Source organism: Lichenostomus cassidix, chromosome 1, assembly GCF_008360975.1.
Source record: "Lichenostomus cassidix isolate B80296 chromosome 1, HeHo_3.0, whole genome shotgun sequence".
NCBI lineage: Eukaryota > Metazoa > Chordata > Aves > Passeriformes > Meliphagidae > Lichenostomus > Lichenostomus cassidix.
Genome location: NC_139479.1, coordinates 78,594,342 through 78,613,015, shown reverse-complemented (window position 1 = coordinate 78,613,015; position 18,674 = coordinate 78,594,342). Strand labels below are relative to the sequence as shown.

At 39.3% G+C, this 18,674-nt stretch overlaps 1 protein-coding gene across 7 annotated transcripts in view; it reads left to right on the top strand.

Annotated features, from left to right (window-relative positions):
- Window positions 1–18,674, top strand: part of FAT3 (FAT atypical cadherin 3) — a 396,068-nt gene that overhangs the window by 300,526 nt on the left and 76,868 nt on the right. For all 7 annotated transcript variants that reach the window (XM_085065228.1, XM_085065219.1, XM_085065190.1 and 4 more), the window contains 3 exons: window positions 8,511–8,786; window positions 10,330–10,540; window positions 14,202–18,275. In XM_085065228.1, the coding sequence (XP_084921354.1) occupies window positions 8,511–8,786; window positions 10,330–10,540; window positions 14,202–18,275 (4,561 nt within the window). The remainder of the gene's footprint in view (window positions 1–8,510; window positions 8,787–10,329; window positions 10,541–14,201; window positions 18,276–18,674) is intronic.

Below are 18,674 nucleotides of genomic sequence, written 5' to 3'. Positions count from 1 at the left end.
GTTACTTTGCAAGTGTAAATGAAAAAAAATAGGTTTGTGGTGTTATTTGCTAGTTCATAATGCAGAAGGAAGGCCTGAACATTTTTTATGTTTACATGTATGCATGCACACGCAGATGCTTCTGTTGTACCTTGCCTTTTTGCTCAAATGCTTTAGATGTAAGTCTGTATTCACTGAGCCACAACACCAGCTTTCCTAAGAAACTGTTAAATCATTGAGTGCTTTCTCAGTCTGAATTCCTGTTTATGACCAGCCCTAAAATGTCTGATAATTTCTCCTGATAATCCACCCTTGGTAGGAAAACATTGATTGATAGTAAGTTAGGTGGTAGGAAATCCAGTTTTCCCTGTTAGTTTCAGAATTAATTGCATCTCTGCTAAAAATATCCCTTACTTCAAGCATGATTATATCTGGCCCATATTCCCTGTTATGCCTTTCTCTGCTCAGTTCAGGAACTCTTTAAAAAACATTATTTTCTCCCCAGGAAGGCACTTCCAATACTCAAATCACCTCCCAGTCTTCCAGTAGACAAGCAAAGGAGAATGACTGACCTCTTTATGTTCCCTTTCCATAAGGCATTGTCTTCAACTCTTGAGTAGTTTTTTTTTTATGCTGTGTTTTTTAATCTTGGCTATACTCTCAGTCCACATTTCAGATGGTGTTGAATGCCTAATGTGACCTTTTTTGTTTCTCTCAAAAATTTCAGCCAAAAAAAAATTAAAAAGCTTAGGGAATTTCAAAAATGCTGGTTAAAAGTAATTTCTCTTCTCATGGATATTGCATTTATTGTTTCTGCTGCTTTTGATTTAATAAATTGACCCATATAACAGTCCTCAAAACCTATTTGGATGAAACTCCTACATTTTTAATTAAAACATATGGTAAAAACATATTTCAGCAAAGCTGTTGCATTCTAAAAGAAGCCTGAGCATTCTTTTTAACATTGATGTGACCTATTTAGGAATGTAAGATAGCTTCAGATTGCATTAGTATGGCATTAATAATCACTGGTGGGTACAGACCCTTCCTTCCCCCACCTTCTTCTCTCTGTATGGTTACTGTTTAATTATTTCATTGTGGCCAGGGCATCCGAGCATGTGTTTCTTTGGTCTTCACACCAGAGATTTCTAAAGTGATCATTATCTCAAAACTGCCAGAATTATGGACAGTCTATTTATCACTCACTTTTGCAAAACTTTCCTACTGTATTTTTGGCTGTACTTTGGAGCCTTTGGTTACCTTCGTCATCTTTATTTCCTTTTAGAAATCAATAATAAATTTTTAAAAAGTAAAACTGATAGGTTTAATTAAAATATGTCACAGAATATGTCATCTATTGATGACTCTCAGTGGCCTTACTCTGGATTTTGATAAAACTACATTGTAAGTATTTTGTTCCTTGTACACAATACTACCTGCATTTTTAGCTGTAGCAGCAGGAAAATATGTTAGAAGATGAAGCAGGTAGAAAGGAATTTTATAAATACATCCCCTTGAACAACAATAAAATAATATAAAGCCCCCCTCAAAGTGTGATGGTTTATTATGAAACAGCTGATGATCACCATGTGCAATGGAACACTCTTGCTTTTTATTCCACCTCAGCTGTTTTCCTTTATCTCTTCCTGGCCTTCTGTCTATTATGCAGTTGGAGGTGGTAAAATACAGCATAAAAATGCCAAAGATTTTTGTTTGGGTAATATGATCCCTGGCATGGACTTGGTGAGGTTTCTTCAGCAATGTTCCTGCATGCCTTGAACTCCCATGAACTGTTCACTTCCTTCATGCCTTACTGTGCACATGGTTCATTACTGTACCATGAGAGGAAGGAAATAATTTTGATTTAAAAGTTACATCTGTTGTAATAATGGTTCACTGTTGTGAAAAGAGGCAAAAAAAAAAAAAGAGTATTAACAAAAAAAAAGGGTTACAAACTTTCTGTGTAGCCAAAAGCCTATTTGTTTTGGGCATGATCAAGGTTTCCAAAAGAAATACAGTCTCCAAAGTGAAAAGCACAGTGCCAGGACATGTTGAGCCACTGCCACTCGCCATGTTGCCCATCCACCTAAGCCTGAGCCATCCAGGCAGCAGTCAGGATGGGAAGGGATGGAGAAGGCAAAATTCAAAGAATGTTGACTTGTTTGATTTATATATTTGAAGTGTGGTTATAAAACTTAAGTCACGGTGATTAACTTCTAGGATGGCTAAGCCTCCTGACTTAGCCAGGGAGAGCTTTTGTTTTTTCCCTTTCTTTTATCCATCTTTGCTTGAGGCCATGCTGTCATTTGTTAAAAGCTGAAGGCATAGGTTTGCTCTAAATTCCCACGAAACACAATTCCTGCAGCTGCTAGGCAAGCTATTGGACTTGCATATCATTGTAATAGCATCTAAATGCCTACTGCTGCCACAATTTTGACTAACTCTGACTGTGCAACATCAGAAATTCTCCTGGTCATGAGTCAGGTTTGTCCCAAACCCTTTTTTTTAACTGAACAACTCAGATCTGTTGCATACAAGCGCAAAAGGAATGATTTATTTACTTATTTGTAGTGCATACTCTTGAGTTTTGCTAAAATACCCACAGAAGCAGAGTACAGGGGGAAATAATCAAACTATCATTTAAGTTATTGTAATGTTTCACTTTTATTGAGAATGTTGTCCTAGCAGATAGTTACATTTTTTAGAGCAGCCTCTGGAGTGATGGTACTTTGTGAAAAAGATGGTTTTACTCCTTGCTTGTTTTCCTGCCTTCTCCGTTCCCATCATTCTAACTGCTATAGAAAAGATGAATAAAAAGCATGAAGGCTGTTGCTTCCAAGCTAGGAGGCAAAAAGCACCTCAGTTTCTCATATTGCAAAACCACCTCACTATTTCCCATTAGAGTTGGTGCTCAGAGGGTAACATGCAATTCCCTCTGAAAAGTTCTTGCAGATCAATACGTTTGCTTACACCTCCTGCTGGAGCCAACCAGACTGGAAGAGCAGACAGAAGTTACTGCTCATTGCCCCTTTCTGTCTCTCCTTGCAGAAGGTTTTGGGCTTTCATTTAGTCTTGAGCTAAGTATTGACTTTTAGCTCAGAGTTTCTGTCTCACCTTTCAGAGATCACCTTTCCTTTACAACATTTACTTAAGAGGAGCTGATCAGTCTCCCTGAGTGAGAGTGGTTCTTTTAAATGAATGGTGAAAAGCTCTTCTTAGAGGACCATGGCCAAAATGTAGATAAGACATTAGAGCCTGCCAGAAGCAGTTCTGGGCTGTGGATTCTTCTAGGGCAGAAAAAGAGACATGGGGATTCAATTCAGTTTTTCACTTTTGCGCTGTTGAACATTTCCTCCAAACTATACCCAATCCAGTCCTTTATTTCTTTTTTCTGTCACATCCAGTGATCTCAGCACTGCCTTGCCTGCGAAGCAAAGATTTTTCCTTCAATTTTAACATAACACAAAGAACAAAGTAAGGTATAAATAACTGGCCACTGAGGATGATAGGGAAACTGAATTTTTATGTTAAGGTTGTGGTTTGGAGAACAGAAAAACTTGTCAGGAAGCAGAAAATAAAGCTATGTGGTAACACTATTGAAAGCAGTATTAAATCAAAATAGGTTTCAAAACCTGTACAGAAGTGTAACCTGAGTTTAAATAATTCAGGCACTTAATAGGTTGTACTACAACACTGTGCCCAGACCAAGCAATTAGCCAAGCAGATTCTTCCAGCTTCAAATGCCTGTAAAGCAGCTGCTGGCATTTACCCAGTTTTCACTCAAATACGTCTGTGCCTAAACCAAAGGTATTTGTTATGGGCAACATTAAAAACAGCTTTGGAGACACTTCCTGCATTAGGTTTTGTCCTGCTTTGATTTGATTGTGTTTCTCTAGGCTTTTCACTTACGATTTTGAGTACAAAGTCTTTGCTAATGCTCTGAATGTTACTTTGCCTAATTTGTAATCTTGGAGTCCCATGATTCCTTTATTTGAATCTTGCTTTAACTGTGGGAAATAGGAAGTGAGCAAGGAGAAGCAAATCTTTTCTAGCGAAGCGCTTGTTCGGATTATAAATTAGGCTCCACACAATGGACGCAGAAGGAGGCAAGGCTGCCTTTCTGAAGCCCACAATGCACTGGAAAAGATACGGGCTTTCAAGAAGAACCAGGCAGAGACTGGTGTGCTGCATGTTTGCTTTTTACGAGCGTGGAAAAAAGACTTGCAGCTAATGTTTGTCAGTGAAAAGTAGCTCAGTCAGTAATGTTGAACAGTCCTCAGCAAAGAGGAATCCCTATTTAGCAGCCAACAAACAGTAAACATTTCCATTTGTCACCTTTGGGAAACTTTTAAAGCCTGGCTTTGAGTCTACATAATGGGTATTGTCACAGCTTAACACCCCAGGCGCTGATGCAGTAATAAAGGATATTTATGCCACACAGCTCATTCTTGCCATATCTTCTATTTGGAAGTGAATATGTAGAAAATATTAAATTACACAGACACTGGGAGTCTTTGAGTCACTTCAGTAGTGTATGTAACACTTGATTTGAGGTGAAAGATGTGCTACCAGCTGGCTAAAGCATAAGACTTCAGGGAGCCTTTTGCTGACCCTTTTGAAGTCAATGGGAAATTTGCCAGTAGTACCAAGATTTTATGCCTAAATTTGGCAGCCATTAAATGAATTTGAGAAACTTTCCCCATATTAACAATCCGGGGGCACTCAGTTTACTCAACTTTCCATATGTTTGTAGGATCAGGTTTTCTATGAGCCTGGTGTTCGTGTCAGTTTCACATTTTCCTTTCCAGAAGAAAAAGGCCCTCTTTTCAAGTAACATCTTACTAGGAGTTATCCTGCTGGAGCAGGAAATCTGCATAGGAAGGATGACATTTAAGGTGACCTAGTAAAAGTAGTGTGGCTCAAAAAATAAAACACCTTTCCCACCTTTGCCACCACACTTCACCCATGGTTTTGGTCACCTTGCTGCAAGCCAATGTTTTTCCTGGGCAAAATATTGGGATAATAGTCACTTGCTCCTCAAAAATGTTGTATGAACTGAGGGACTAATATCTATTTTAAATGGGATTTAAACTCCATTTTCTTTTACCTGGTTTTGTTTCAAGTAACTCCCAAGATAATTTAATTTTTAAGAATATTAAAGAGTTCCATTTATAGGTTTAAGAGAGCTCTGCATAATCAGTATTCCCATATATAACCTAACTTTCTTTTGTTGCAAGGAAAATACACCCCCCTCGATTAAAGGAGAGAAATGTTAAAATTACATTTGACTCTCGGGGATTTTGAAGGACAGCTGACAAAAAGCAGAAATACTCTTAACTGCTTAAATAGAAGAAATTGTGAATCAATAATGACTTCTTTATTCATTAGCATCTCCAACCCACTGCCTTCCATCTCCAGATGGAAGTGGCTGTTGAAGTGCAAAGTATGTAATAAATAATTTGTATTTCAATGTGGATCACTTGACAAATCATTAAAATACTGTCATCTCTAGAGAGGAAGATGCCTGCCACTTAAATAGGCACTTGATGAGTTTTACAGTAGATTTGAAGTGAAAGAGAGAAAAGTAAAAAAAGGAAAAATAAGTTTTTTTCTGGCAATGATCAAAGCAATTACAAGTGCATAGCTCCCTGTAAGTTTGATGATCACAGTGAATGAGGGCCTCAATTTTTTTATTTTTTCCTCTCTCCATGCCTCACAGTCCCCAAGCACAACCATGCCTGTCTGTATGTCAGGGCAATAACTTGTACCTTTTTCAGTGGGAAGAAATGCTGCTCTGTGAATCCATGCTGTAATTTCCACAGTCTCATGGGTTACCCTTGGTCTCTGATGCTGATGCAGTCCCACCCTGTTTCGTTTGTGTAGGCTACTGAAGGCAAAAATCACTTAGCCGTGGCTTGGACAGTCATAATGCAAGCTTTGGGATGGATAAACCTTTGTGCTCTCCTCTGCTTTCTCAGTTTGCCAGTGATCCTAAAATGCATAATTTATTATAGGAAGTGAATCCCTATTCTGGGGTAATTAAATACTGTGCAAACAAAATAGCATGTCATTTCTGTAGCAGTCATTGTAAAACATATTGGTGTGCTTCTGTACATTTAATTTTTTTTTGTCTTTCAGAATAGCTTCAGCTTGCACACACCATTTTTAAAAATAAATTCACAGCTACAGGCCTTTCCCTGACAAGGAACCTTACTTGTTCAAGGTAGGCTGTGCTGTACTAGCATCAGCAGAATCAAACCTTCTTGGTGTTTTCAATCCATTTGAAAAGTTTTTACTTCTGTATTAGACTGTCTGAAATGATACATGACAAAGATTTTGGCCATGAATTAAAAGAAAAATAAATTATCTGTGTTAAGAATGCAGCAGTAAAATAATCCAGTCTTGTTACAGTGGTACCTGTCAAGGACTGAGAATATCAAAACTGCTCAAGAAGATATCTAGAAGTATTAAACACTGATTATCCCCAACTCCTATTGGTTCTGTGTCTTTGCCTTACACTAACAAAAGTGGTTCAGCACTGGCTCTGTGTCCCACTAGATTAGAGTTCAAGTCTTTAATCTTCTCCTCAGGCTTTCTTTCATATGTTACAACTAGTTTCTTTGCATATTTTCGAAATGTAGGTTTGGGGTTTTTTTTCTCAGTCAGATCAGAAACGTGCCTTGATATATTATAGCAACAATAAAAGTATAAAAAGCTAAGTAAATCTTCATCATTATTATAGGCCCAGCGATGTGTATTTTCCCCCAATTTTATTGCTATCTGTCCAAGACTGAAGGATAACTTAATATAGGCTTCACCCTGCTTCACTCTGGCGTGCCATAATTTGGTGAAAATGAAATTGTATGGAATGCAAGTCTTATGCCATTTAACTTACAGAGCATTTTATTTCAGCTGTCTCTTAAACAGTTCCCAGGCTAGTTCATTACAACTGCTTCTTAAAACTGCTCATGTTCCTTCTGGTAATGTATTCTGCAAACCCTTCCACATATCATGGAAATCTAAAGTTTCATTTCTCTCTGAGGCCAACATCTGTTTGTGCAATATTGCAGTAAAAGTATAGCTGTATATCTCTTCTGTTGAGAAAGTATGGGTGGACAGGGCTTGATCAAGCAAAATAAAATACTTGCTTAAAAAAGTGCCAAGTACTTTTCAAAGCAACAAAAAAAATATCATGAGTGATGGGTCAAGTCTCCTAGTCTAACCAAAGAGTCCTGTGCATGGCCTTTCCCAAGTCATTTACTGGACTATTTCTTATTTCAAAGCCTTTGAATGAAAAGATTGTTCCATTTTACAAGCTGTAAAATTAGATGTGTGCTTTCACAAGCATATTCTGCAAAAGATACTTTTTGTTTCTAGCACTGAAAAAAGAGTCAACTCTTCACATTTCTGCTTTCAGTATTAGACAGTTTTGCTGCCACGCTGCCCACAGCAATCTATGGCATACAAAGTCTGGAAAGCACATGTCCCCAGGGAGTGACTTCTCCAATGGCAAAACCCACAAAATGTCATCAGAGCAACACATGCATAACATAACTTGTGAAAGGCAAAGCTTGGAAAATAGTGATTCTTATTAGTTACCAAGGTCAGCTTGTGTTACATTGAAATGGGTGTAAGAGGCAGCAAGAGCAGCACCCTGGCCTGTTTTCCCACTCTCCAAGTTTCCTTAAGGATCAATAGTGAGGTTTTAAAGACAGATTTGAAGCAAAGATCACAGCATCCATTCATGTATTTTGCATTCTACCATTCATAAACTGCAACAGAAAGAAGACAGATATTTGTTGGAGGGGAAAGAGAAGTAGTTGGCAATAAAGACAGCCATCACTGGCAAAGCAAAAGCAAGGAAGAAACAAAAAACATAATAATGTTGCCAGTGCCCTGAGATCACCTGTCTTTGGTGGTACATATTGATCTGTATGAGGAGGGCTTGAGTGGTAGTGAGGTTGTGTCTCCTGTGCCCACCTCAGAGCAATCCAAGGCGTCAGAGCAACTTGAAGTCTCTGCTGTTGTCACACCTTGACATTGCCAGTAAGCCCCAATCCAGTATACTGGGCAGAAAATACAGGATTCAGCTGAATCTTGGTTGTCTAAAAAGCAGATTTAAGCAATATGAAAAGAATTCTTTTATAGCCTGATTAATAGTGAAGGGGAAAGGAAAGTCTGTAATAGCTCTAGAAGTCTCTTGTAACCAAAACACTTACAAGGAAGGACAAAATGTTTCCTTATGACCATTGTAAAATTATTTTCCAATCTATAGATTCTGAAAATACAGACTTCTTTATCAGGCTCTGAGTATGTCTTACAATTAGGAGCATTTTCTTTCCAAACTCAAATCCTTTCTTTTTCTTTTGATCTGAAAAGTAAGCATTTAATATTAAATAATGTTTCTCAGTCCCACCATGCATCAGCATAACATCTTCAGCCATTCAAAGTAAACTGTATTTCTCTAGGTGCTTATTCAGTAGTCTGACTAGACTTCAGTAACTTTGAATGCTTTTCTTTTGTTAATGTAGGTTCTTATCAAAGTGTTGGATAACAATGATAATGGCCCAGAATTCTCTCAGCCAAGTTACGATGTCACCATTTCAGAGGACATCCTCCCTGATACTGAAATCCTGCAAATTGAAGCTATAGACAGAGATGAAAAGCATAAGCTGAGCTACACTATTCACAGCAGCATCGATACAGTCAGCATGAGAAAATTCAGAATTGATCCCAACACTGGGGTTCTCTATACGGCGGAGAGATTAGACCACGAAGCTCAAGATAAGCACATCCTTAATGTCATGGTAAGAATGCAATATTCACTTGGCTCAGGACACAATCATGGCTGCTTCAGGTACATGCATACCTTAGTCTTCGTGTGAGCAAAGGGCTCAGTGCAATAAGTAGCCACTAATTTAATCTTGCCTGGCCTGTTTTGTGTTTATTTCACAGTTTTTATTTTGGCTTTTTGCAAAACTTTATTGTGAATTCATTGTATGGAATATGATATGATTTGCTATCTCAAGGGAGAGCAAGCAGGAAATTATTTAATCTCTTGGCATCTGGTCTTCTCCCTCAAGGTAATTTTCAGAGTTTCTGAAGTGAAACTGAAAGTTATTTGAGAAGTTATTCACAGGGAGATAACTGCTTTCTTGCCATGGAGAATGCTACAGCCTTTCTGAATACAAACCTCATTTACAGCTTACTTTTATGGACTTATTTCAGTACATAAACTGTTGATATACAAAATAGCTTTTTTTATCTATATTTCCACATCTTTGTGTGTGCAGAAAAAAGTTAATTACCAATTTTTGTTTGGTGTGCCTAAACTGCAGAACATAAATCTGTCTGTTTTCAAGTGAAGATTGTATATCATCGACATACAATTTTTTTTTTTAATTAAAAAAATCTGTGTTGGTTTAAACATTATAGTCCACTATTTTCTTTAACCACTTAAGACTTCTGCAACAGAGTCCTTCTAAGAACTTAATCATGATGTGTTAGGTACAGGGGCATCTTTGCCAGAGCACTCTTTGAAGCAAAAAGCTGCTGTGAGACTCAGCAAACAGCAGCTGAGTGTGGTTTCCACTCACAGAGTAAAAGGTTGCCAGTCAAGCAGCCTAAAAAATAGCTATAAACTGAATCACAGAAACACATGGCTGACAGAGGTAATTCCCTGGTACTTGGTCTTGATCTCCATCTGATACAATAGATCTTTTCCTTTGTTTAAGAAGAGCCAAACTTTTGAGGATAGTGGTGGCAGAAATAGCAGTGAAGCAATCCTGAGGTATTTTAAATGGGGTTGAGACAAATGTGATAACTAATGCCTCTGTTGGCAGTTATCTGCACTTCATAAGGTAATTTCTACTTTTTTTGGTATTGCTAAAATCATCTTCAAAAAGGCATATACATCTATAATCATGAAGTAGTCCACTGCCAGCTACAAGCACTAGACTCGCATGCTTATAAGCTGTAAAGCAGGTAATGGCAAGATAAAGGCATGACCATTCAGCAAGTATTCAAAAAAAAAAAGTATTTCTTGCAAACCTCAACCCAAATTTAAGATCTCATGTGGCTGCCACTTCTAAAATTTATGTCATGATGGTTAGTTGTAATGCATTTTTTCACAAGTGAAAAAAGAAGCAACTAAGCTCTTTCCTGTTCCTCTAATTGTACTATCTGCTGTCCTGTGTAGGAATGTATTTCAGACTGTTCTTTGGGACAAATGGATATTTTTATTACTTCGTATTAAATAGAACTGGAAGTATTATTCACACTCAAATGAGTAATATTTGTGAAGTTTTACTAGCTGACTATTGAGTTGTGTGTTATACACTTGTTCTGTAGGTCCGAGATCAAGAATTCCCTTACAGAAGAAACCTGGCCAGAGTCATCATAAATGTGGAAGACTCCAATGACCACAGTCCATACTTCACCAGCCCATTGTACGAAGCCTCAGTGTTTGAATCAGCAGCAGTTGGATCAGCAGTATTGCAGGTCACGGCTTTGGACAAAGACAAAGGAGAAAACGCAGAGCTTATCTATTCTATTGAAGCAGGTTAGGACAGAGGCCAAAAATGAAGTATCATGGATCATGCCAGACACAGAACAGTGCTGTGATGGTGATCTGTCTTGACATACAATTCAGCTTCTTTGGTCTGCTTTCTCCTGTATAGATGGGCAAATGAGACACCTTCTTGTTGTTTTGTTGGGGTTTCTTTAATTTTATTTTGAAGCTACTATACCCAAAACCTGTCTCAACAGAAACTCATTCTGGAATGGGTTGCCCAAGGGAGGTTATGGAGTCTGCTTTCCTGGAGATATTCAAAACCCCATGGGATCCTGTGCTACCTGCTGTAGGTGAACTTGCTTTAGCAGGGAGGTTGGACTAGATGCTCTCTAGTGGTTCCTTTCAAGCCCAGCCATTCTGTTATTCTGTGTCAGATTCATATTCACCAGATGGCTACAGAGCCTGTTACCTCTAAGTAACCTTTGACCTCATTGGGTCAAAGCCATCACAGAAGATAGTTTTTCAAAACTGCAGCCAGTGACTTGTTTTCAGGGTTCTGGTTTCAGACCAGTGCACAGTAGATCCTCCATAAAAAAAATGCCACAACAGCTGGTATGTCCTGATATCTTTGCCAGTATTCAGACCAGAGGAGCACAGAGACTAAGAACAGGGCTATGCCAGAACTTCTGCCACTGCATTTTAATGGCACAAGGTCTCTTGAAACTAAGGGAGGGCATGATGATACCAGATTAAAATTGCTTTTGCTGTTAAACTCTAGGTATTTACATTCAGCACATAATCTGTACCACCAAAAGCGTTCTTCTGCTGGTGCAGCAGCATGGTAATGTAACATTTGCATTATCTCTTGACACACATGCAAGTGAATGTAAGTTTCTCTGGGTCACATGAATCTGAAGTTAAGAATTATCTTTGAGATAAACCAATAACAGATACATAAGAAGGATGCGTGGAAAAAGAGATAAAGACGTAGAAATTTGTAACATTTGAATTTTGTAATGTTTCATTTCTGGTTAGGGGCTTTTATTAATAATATGAATCTTTCCATTGTAATAATAGCGAAATTTGAAACTTTTTTTGCCAGAAAGAGAAGTCACAGGTACTTCAGATTGCCCCCATATTAAGCAGATCACAAGCCCTTCCTAGCATTAGGTAGGCTCTGATCCTACTGGATCATTATTTATCCTTATATTATTATAAAGACTCGTTACTAGCTAGGATAGCTTAGGTCAATTAGGAACAGACTAAATGACAAATACGTAATGAAATAAAAATATCTGTACCATCTCATCGTGATTTAACTCAGAATTCAAGTTCACACCATAAATTAGGATGACATAACCTGAAGTTTGGAGAAGACCCAAGGAACCTTTTTTTCTGTCGCTATCCTGTGTGCTTTGTGGAAGGAGATTACCTTCAGCAAACCAAAAGGTGAAGTCTTTTGCAGCTGGAAGTGTTGAACTTAGACCAAGGAAGATGTTAGCACTCCAAACCAAATATTTCCTTTATGCACCTCATTTGGTCTTAGCAGTTATTTCTCAATATTCTCCAGTGGCCTTTAACTTAGATTAGGGGCAGTTTTACACATGCCCAGGCAGGACAACACTGTGCCTTATGGAACAAAGTCTGAGCAGAATAGATCACGTTCCTGCGGCAATGTTTTTCAAGACTATTCCCAGCTTTTTTTTGACACCTTATTACTATTATGGGCTCCCAATCATCAAGAGTTGCCACCACAATGTAAAGAGCATCCTGATGTCTTAGGAGTATGGTTCTCATTACACTGGTAATAGAATCATACGTAATGCAGACAGAAAAATATTATTATTAGAAAAGATGATTTACCTATTAGATGATTTCTAGAGACTGTCTTTTTCATTACAGCCTGGTTCTGTTCCACCATGAGCTCTCTCTGCAATGTCAGACTTCAAACATCCATTTACTGTAAGCCTCACACTCCTCCAGTTGCATTATCCACACATGTCCCAGTCTCAGATGCATCAAAATTCAGCATTCTGCTGCTGTAGTTTCCATGATCCATAAAATCTGCAATTGAGGATATTGATTTTAAGTGCAGAATTCAGATTGTACACAGCCCTTTCATTCAGGGGAATTACTCACCTCATCTTACATCTGAAGAGAGTAATTGGGAAAGAAAGTAGTTTTTGTGTAATTTCGTAAGAAATTACTAAAGGAGAAGAACCAGCTCTGGCCTTGCAGGAGGCAGTCAATGGCTCAAAATTATTTGTATTAGCAAGCACTGACAGTATAACTGCAGCAGCATTTGTAGTGCCTGTAAATGTGACAGATACTGTGATTTTTATGAGAATTTGTAGCTCTGGAAGAATCTCAGCTCCTGGGTGAATAGCACAATTTTTGGTTTAGATAGTAGAGTAAACTTTACTGATCTGAAAGGAAGCCTAAAAACAGAAAGTCACTGCCAGTATTGAACTACATGGGGTAGTATGTAGCCTAAATTAGCCTCCAGAATTTACAACAGATAGTGAATCATATCTTAAAAACAGTTCACATTACCTCACTTCATTTAGGATTCCATGTATTTGGCATTCCATCTACAATTGACACATTTATTGCTCTGTGCACACCTGTAACAATCACTGTTAAAACAAAATCTCATGTTTAGCACCTGAGATACATTTCTCTCCAAGCCTTAGATGGATGCTTGACTGTAGATTGGAAGCAGTTCCATATTTTAAGATGTGACTTGCAATAGAGGGAACATGTTATCATGATTGAAATCACTGTAACTCAGTATATGCTGTTTGCATTTAGAATCAAATTCAGAAGAGTCTGTATGCTTATAAATGCCATATTCATCTGCAGCATCCTATACTTTAAACAAGCACTCAATGGAGAAGGAAAATACGGATTGCCAATTAAAGGTGATCTCTAATTACAGGATAAGTATACATGTAGAAAGTTTTGACTCTGTCTTGCTCAAGAAGAGATTGGCAAGAAGAAAGGCCCCCCAAAAGTTCTCTGATCTATACTCACAGTTTTCACCTTTACGCAGTCAGCGATATCCCTGCTTTCATGTTGTAACAGGCATTTCATGACATTTTCTGCTAAATCTCATTCATCTAGATTCATCCTCCTTAGAGATCATATGATAAATCTTTGTGCCACAAGACACTTGAATCTCTTTTCTATGCTATTTGCTCTGTTTTATTTTTTCTAAATGCCACTTTAACCTTTTTATATTCAGTTCTTTGAGTCTTGAACTACTATAATCTCCTGTATGGTTTCTTAATATCCCATTCAATTAGGAGCCTGAGTTGTTATCCATTAGTCATGTAATTGGCTTGTTAGCCTCTGATCTCATTTCTTTGCCTTAGGTGTACATGTATTTGACTAATTTCTGTAATTTAGGGATGCTTTTCCTTACTTCAGTAGGAGTAATGTGCATGCAGTTCTTGCTCAGATGCTGGTACTCAGGATATAGGTAGCAACACCTGAGTTACTGATGCTGTCAACACCTATACCATGTACTAAGTTATCTGATTAGCAGAAAGAAAGACTGAAAGGGCCTTTAGAATAGTTTTATGTTGTTATTTTTAGATTTTTTTTTTAAATAACTGCCTTTAAAAATGTATCTAATTGCTCCTGGTTTAAGTTATCATCGAGTGAGTCATATTGCATTTCTAATCTCATTGCAATATTTGTGTTTTAGGAAATACAGGGAACACATTCAAGATTGAACCAGTTTTAGGCATCATTACATTACTCAAGGAACCAGACTTAACAACAATGGGACAGTTTGTTTTGTCAGTCAAAGTGACTGATCAAGGTTCTCCAGCGCTGTCTGCAACAGCAATTGTGCGGATATCTGTGACGATGGCAGATAACTCCCACCCTAAGTTCACTCTAAAAGAATACCAAGCAGAGGTTAATGAAAATGTGGATATTGGTACTTCAGTCATTTCTCTCTCGGCAATCAGTCAGTCCACATTAGTGTATGAGGTTAAAGATGGCAACGTTGATGGAGTCTTCACCATAAACCCTTATTCTGGAGTGATCACCAGCCAAAAGGGCCTTGATTATGAACGTGCTTCCTCCTATCGCCTCATCATACAGGCAACAAATATGGCAGGCATGGCATCGAATGCCACTGTGAACATCCAGATTGTTGATGAAAATGATAACCCACCAGCTTTCCTCTCCTCTCAGTACTCGGGCAGCATAAGCGAAGCTGCTCCTGTGAACAGCGTGGTGCGGAGTGCGAATAACAGTCCCCTCGTGATCCGTGCCACCGACGCTGACAGCAACCAGAACGCTTTGCTTGTCTACCAGATTGTTGAATCGACTGCGAAAAAGTATTTCACGGTAGATTCTAGCACAGGTGCAATCAGAACCATCGCCAATTTAGATCATGAAACAATAGCCCATTTCCATTTCCATGTTCATGTTAGAGACAGTGGGAATCCCCAGCTTACAGCAGAGAGCCCAGTTGAAGTGACCATTGAGGTTACTGATGTCAATGACAACCCACCAGTCTTCAGCCAGGCCGTATTTGAGACAGTCTTGCTCCTGCCCACATACATTGGTGTTGAGGTTCTCAAAGTCAGAGCTTCAGACCCAGATTCAGAGATCCCTCCTGAACTAACATTTAGTATAATTGAAGGCAATATGGACCATTTCTTAATTGACTCAAGCACGGGGGTAGTCACCATTAAAAACAATAGTCTCTCCAAAGACCATTATATGCTAATAGTAAGAGTATCTGATGGGAAATTTTATAGCACTGCTATGGTGACAATTATGGTAAAAGAAGCCATGGACAGTGGACTCCATTTCACACAAAATTTTTATTCCACTTCTATCTCAGAAAACAGCACCAATATCACAAAGATCGCTGTGGTGAATGCTGTTGGCAATCGCCTCAATGAGCCTTTGAAATACAGCATATTAAACCCAGGAAACAAATTTAAAATCAAATCCACCTCAGGAGTCATTCAGACAACTGGCATCCCCTTTGACCGAGAGGAGCAGGAGCTGTATGAGTTGGTGGTGGAAGCAAGCCGTGAGCTAGATCACCTCCGTGTGGCTCGAGTCGTGGTGAGAGTTTACATTGAGGACATAAATGACAATGCCCCAGTGTTTGTGGGGCTTCCATACTATGCTGCTGTGCAGGTCGATGCTGAACCTGGTACCCTGATATATCGAGTGACAGCTATAGATAAAGACAAGGGTGACAATGGTGATGTGTCATACCTGCTGAAGGAAGACTATGGACATTTTGAAATTGATAGAGCATCTGGTAGTGTCACTTTAAAAGAAGCCTTCAACTCCGATTTGTCTAATATAGAGTACATGGTTGTCGTTCTTGCCAAAGATGGTGGTAACCCATCGTTGTCTGCGTCGGTGGAGCTCCCCATTACTATTGTGAACAAAGCAATGCCGGTGTTTGACAAGCCCTTCTATACAGCTTCTGTGAATGAAGATGTAGAAATGCACACGCCAATTTTAAGCATAAATGCAACCAGTCCAGAAGGCCAGGGTATCATTTATATCATTGTCGAGGGAGATCCCTACAACCAGTTTAATATCGACTTTGATACTGGAGTTCTGAGTGTCATCAGCCCACTGGACTATGAAGTAAATTCCCTTTTCAAGCTGATGGTGCGAGCCAGCGACTCCCTCACTGGCGCTCGCGCTGAAGTCACTGTGGACTTGATCATTAATGATGTTAATGATAATCCTCCAGTCTTTGATCAGTCGGCTTATAATGCTACTCTGTCCGAAGCTTCTTTGATTGGGACCCCTGTACTGCAGGTTGTTGCTACTGATGCTGACTCTGACCATAACAGGATTGTACAGTATCAGATAGTCCAGGACACCTTTAACAGCACTGACTATTTCCATATAGACAGCAGCAGCGGCCTAATTTTGACAGCCCGGATGCTGGATCATGAACTCATACAGCAGTGCAGCTTGAAAGTCAGAGCAACTGATAATGGTTTCCCACCACTGAGCAGTGAGGTTCTTGTTAGTATCTCAATAACAGATATGAATGACAACCCTCCAGTTTTTAACCAGTTAATATATGAATCATATGTGAGTGAACTGGCACCTCGGGGTCATTTTGTGACTTGTGTCCAAGCTTCTGATGCTGACAGCTCTGATTTTGACAGACTGGAATACAGCATCCTATCAGGAAATGATCGGACCAGTTTTATTATGGACAGCAAGAGCGGTGTTATCACCCTTTCCAACCATCGCAAGCAGAGAATGGAGCCCCTGTACAGCCTGAATGTCTCTGTGTCAGATGGGCTGTTCACCAGCACAGCTCAGGTGCACATACAGATCCTTGGCGCCAACCTCTACAGCCCTGTGTTTTCACAGAGCATTTATGTTGCAGAGGTTAGAGAAAACGCTGCTCCTGGGACAAAGGTAATCCACGTGAAGGCAACAGATGGGGATTCAGGTGTATATGGCCAGATCAGCTACTCTATAATAAATGATTTCGCCAAGGACCGATTTTTGATTGATGGCAATGGGCAGATTCTGACAACTGAGAGGTTAGACCGAGAGAACCCACTGGAAAGTGATATCGATATATTTTTGAGAGCCCTCGATGGAGGTGGCAGGACTACATTTTGCACTGTGAGAGTGATAGTAGTGGATGAGAATGACAATGCTCCCGAATTTATGATGGTCGAATACAGAGCAAGTGTCAAAGCAGATGTTGGGAAAGGTTACTTGGTGACCCAAGTGCAAGCAGTAGATACAGATGATGGAGCCAATTCCAGAATTACGTATTCTCTGTATAGTGAAGCCTCTGCTTCAGTACCTGATCTGCTTGAAATAGATCCAGATAATGGATGGATGGTCACCAAGGGTAGCTTTAACCAGCATAAAAACACAGTTCTGTCATTTTTTGTCAAAGCAGTTGATGGTGGCATTCCTGTAAAGCATTCCCTCATTCCTGTGTACATCCATGTTTTACCCCCAGAAACCATTTTGCCTTCATTTTCTCAACCCCAGTATTCTTTCACAATAGCAGAAGACACCCTCATAGGCAGTACTATTGACATTCTGCATGTTTTGCCCAATCAGGGTGCTTTGTATAGCACAGTTAATGGTAAGCTACCTGAAAACAACAAAGACGGTGTTTTCATCATAGAGCAAGACACAGGCCTCATAAAATTGGATAAGAGACTTGACCACGAAACAATTCCAGCTTTTCACTTCAAAGTCGCAGCCACGATTCAGTTAGACAAAGTAGACGTTGTGTTGACTGTGGATGTGGAGGTGAAGGTGTTGGATGTAAATGACAATAAGCCTGTGTTTGAAGCAGCCAGCTATGATGCTGTAATAATGGAAGGGATGCCTATAGGAACAAAACTCATCCAAGTTAAAGCGGTTGATGCAGACTCAAGTGCAAACGGGCAGGTCACGTACACACTGGCGGTGGAATCAGAGCTGGAGAAGATCACAGAAGCATTCACCATTGACAGCAACAGTGGCTGGATCAGTACACTGAAGGATCTGGACCATGAAAAGGATTCTGCTTTCACCTTTGCAGTGGTGGCCTCAGATCTGGGTGAAGCTTTGTCCTTGTCCTCAACCACCTTGGTCTCAGTTACTGTGACAGATATAAACGATAATGCACCCATCTTTGAGCACGAGGTGTACAGAGGGTCAGTGAAGGAGAGTGACCCTCCAGGGGAAGTTGTGGCTGTCCTGAGCACCTGGGATGAAGACACATCTGATGTCAATCGGCAGGTTAGCTACCATATTACAGGTAAGAAACAGCTTGCATGCTTTCTTCCCATAACCAGCTTACTGAAGAACTGTGCATGTGTCCAGTTTTAGGTTAATGTTTAGCAGGGTTTCAGCTAAATTATCACTGTGAATGAGACAATTACATTGCCTTTTTTTTTTGACAGAATTTGCAGCAAAGTTGAAAAGAGAGAGAAGAATGTGTCTGTGTTACTCTCTCAATTTTCCAAGATGAATGCTTCCTGATTTGCTGCAATGCAATGTAGTGTACCCATCAACCCATCATAATTTATATGGCAGCTTAAAAATCATCATGACTTAATGTTTCAAACAAGGGAAAAGGAAAATTTTCTTCTTACAGAGAAAATCCTTGTATTTCCAAGCATTTAAATTTCTTTTGAAATAACATTTTTCTTTTTGA